Source organism: Cryptomeria japonica, chromosome 5, assembly GCF_030272615.1.
Source record: "Cryptomeria japonica chromosome 5, Sugi_1.0, whole genome shotgun sequence".
NCBI classification, from domain to species: Eukaryota; Viridiplantae; Streptophyta; class Pinopsida; order Cupressales; family Cupressaceae; genus Cryptomeria; species Cryptomeria japonica.
The window spans coordinates 743,808,641-743,811,477 of record NC_081409.1 but is presented as its reverse complement, the minus strand read 5'-3'; the positions used below and the strand labels follow the sequence as shown (position 1 = coordinate 743,811,477).

The 2,837-nt window shown below is 35.8% G+C and overlaps 1 protein-coding gene across 1 annotated transcript; it reads left to right on the top strand.

Annotated features, from left to right (window-relative positions):
• Positions 1-1,007: 1,007 nt before the first annotated feature.
• LOC131876141 (replication protein A 70 kDa DNA-binding subunit A-like) lies at positions 1,008-1,682 on the top strand. Its single transcript, XM_059220937.1, has one exon. It carries the CDS (start codon positions 1,008-1,010, stop codon positions 1,680-1,682), a length of 675 nt encoding a protein of 224 aa, XP_059076920.1.
• Positions 1,683-2,837: the final 1,155 nt, after the last annotated feature.

The following is a 2,837-nucleotide window of genomic DNA, read 5'->3' as shown; positions in this document are numbered from 1 at the left end:
GCAAATTTTAAGATATGAGCATTGTTTTGGGTGTTCCAACAGCACACAAAAAACATCGCCTGTATACATGTTTTGCTGCATCTACATAGTTGTCATCATTCCCGTGTTCCACAGTCTGGATATATATTCTATCCATCCACTAGCAAAAAAAAAAAAACTCGTACAGCCAATGACTTGTTCAAACATACAGGGACCCATTCTTTTATTCAAAATTGCTCCACCATCTTTGAATATATATATATATATATATATCGCCAAACATAGTTTTCTTTTACCAGATTTGCATTGCTGCTATGAAACTTCCCTCAGATATGCATTCAGTCTTCTTGTGCTCTCCTTGTAGGGGCTTAACGACCACCTCGAGCTTACCCCATATGCAATCCAATCTATGAATGTTGGAGATGATATCCCTTCCCCATTGCTGCAGCTCTTGTCATTTGAAAAAATGGTTGGTGATCCAGATGACAATGATAGATACAAAATAGTCTTGTCTGATGGCATGTATATGCTGTTGGCCATTTTTCCACCTAAGTACGCTGACTTATTACATGCGGAGACATTGAAGATATTTTCTCTCCTTTTGTTGACAAACTATGCTCGTCGATACTTTTGGAACACAAGGTAGCCTCTATTGTCTATTTTCCTCATTTGTGTGAACCTATTTCTATGCTATTTACGAACGTATTTCCTACAATTGAGCAAACCTCCTTCTTCCTTTTACAGGACCATCATTATATTCACTTTAGATGACAAAAAAATGAATTGTGATTTGGTTGGAAAACCCAGATACCTCTTTAAAGAACAGGAAGAACAAATGTTGGGCAGAGAAACCCCACCATCCACTAAACATTTTCTTAAATTCAGTGTAGATCTGCCTTCTCCACAACATGCTCCCTCTGAAAATATCAGCCCTATTAAAAGTTTGAACCCTTTCCAAAACAATTGGACAATAAAAGGCCGAGTCACAAATAAGGGGAAAATGCATCAATATAATACGACAAAACACAATGGCCAAGTTTTTTAGTTTTGATATTATAGACGAAGAGGGTTGTGAAATTAGAATTACTTCCTTTGATGAAATAGTAGAATTGCACTATCACCGAGTTGAAAAAGGAGCTTCATATGTTCTTTCCAAAGGTTCTGTAAAAGATGCAAACATAGCATACAATAAGCTTAATAGCCACCTTGAGATTGTCTTGACTGAAACTTCAGTTTTGAAGCGCTATGCCCCTGATTCTGCTGAGCCAAGTAAAAAAACCCACTTCACCCCTATTAATGAAGTTCTCACCAGCACCAACAATAGTTTGGTTGATGTTATTGGTGTTGTTGTCAATGTCGGAGAGATTTTTGTAATTCATAGAAAGGATGGATCTACTGTAAACAAGAGAATAGTAAAAATAAATGATATGTCAACTTTGACAATTGAAGTTAACCTTTGGGGGCCGCCATCAGAACAGCTAGGCAATGACTTGAAGAATATGCATGCATCTGGAACATTTGTCATCCTTGCTATTCAAAATGCAAGGGTTGGGTATTTCAATGGAAAAGTTATTAATATTTTAGTGTCAACAACTTTCAAAATTAACCCTTCCATTCCTGAAGCAGACCCCCTCCATTTAAGAGGCCCTGTCGAACAATGCCTTGATTCACACTCTATGGATGTGCATGCCAAAAATAACTAGTACCAAAGAATATCCATTGCATCCATCCTTCAACATCTTAGCGTTGTGCCAGAAACCATTGAGACTACTATTACAGCTATCCTGTGATTCATAAAGGGGGACCAATTTTATTATATAGCTTGCCCATTACAATTCAATGATAAAGAATGTAAAAAGAAATGTAGTATACTAGCTGAGAATTTGTGGCTCTACCCTACGTGTCAAATACAATTCCCTGAATGTAATTACAAATACCTCCTACAGATGAAGCTACAAGATCAAACAAGCACTATTTGGGCTAGTGCATTTGATGAGGTTGGTATAGAACTCTTGGCTCTGCCTACAAAGTAATTATACATGCTACAATATGACTTAACAAAAAAAAAACACCTCGCAGCATACTTAATGAAGCTATGTTCAACCACTATTATTTTATAGTTTTTGTGTCTACTGACACATACAACTCTGAGCATAGAATAAAAGTAACAATCAAGAAAGCACAGAGGCTTGATTTTGAAGATGAGTGCACCTACTTGCTTGCAGAGATTGCCAAAATGGGTGCAACTGCATGACTCTATACTACAGGAGCAAAAAAAAAAGGATTTCCCTTTGACTGCATTTAGTATATAAACATCAGTTTTCCCCATTTGCAAACAGTTTGTCAATATTTTGTTCCTCCAAACTCGATCGTACTTATTTCAAACGTTGAACTACTGCATATAACCACACATTACTATTCTGTTCTTTTGCATTTTGAGATGGCTAGCTCAAACCTTTAACTGATATTTGTCTCTGGCAATGAAAGCTAGCAGTTGCTGTGTCTGCTTTTGTTCATAGCCTCTTTTTCTATGCATGATTTTATTCTAACAATGCTCCAATTCAAAAAACACTTTATGTAAATACTAATAGCATTCCATTTTGGTTTCCACATATACACACAATCTTTGTTACTATGTGCATATTTACAAAATTGCATTTGCATCGGTGCCTCAAGTTCTCTACATTCTTTTTAGACTTTTTGGGAATACATATAAATGTAGGTCTCCTTTATATACTATTGCAACAATAATTCTAACTACAGTTTTATACCTTGTTATTGATTGTTACATAATAAAATTAAACTTAACATTACCACTGTACAAGCTTGTCCAAATATTTCTCTTTATATATATATGT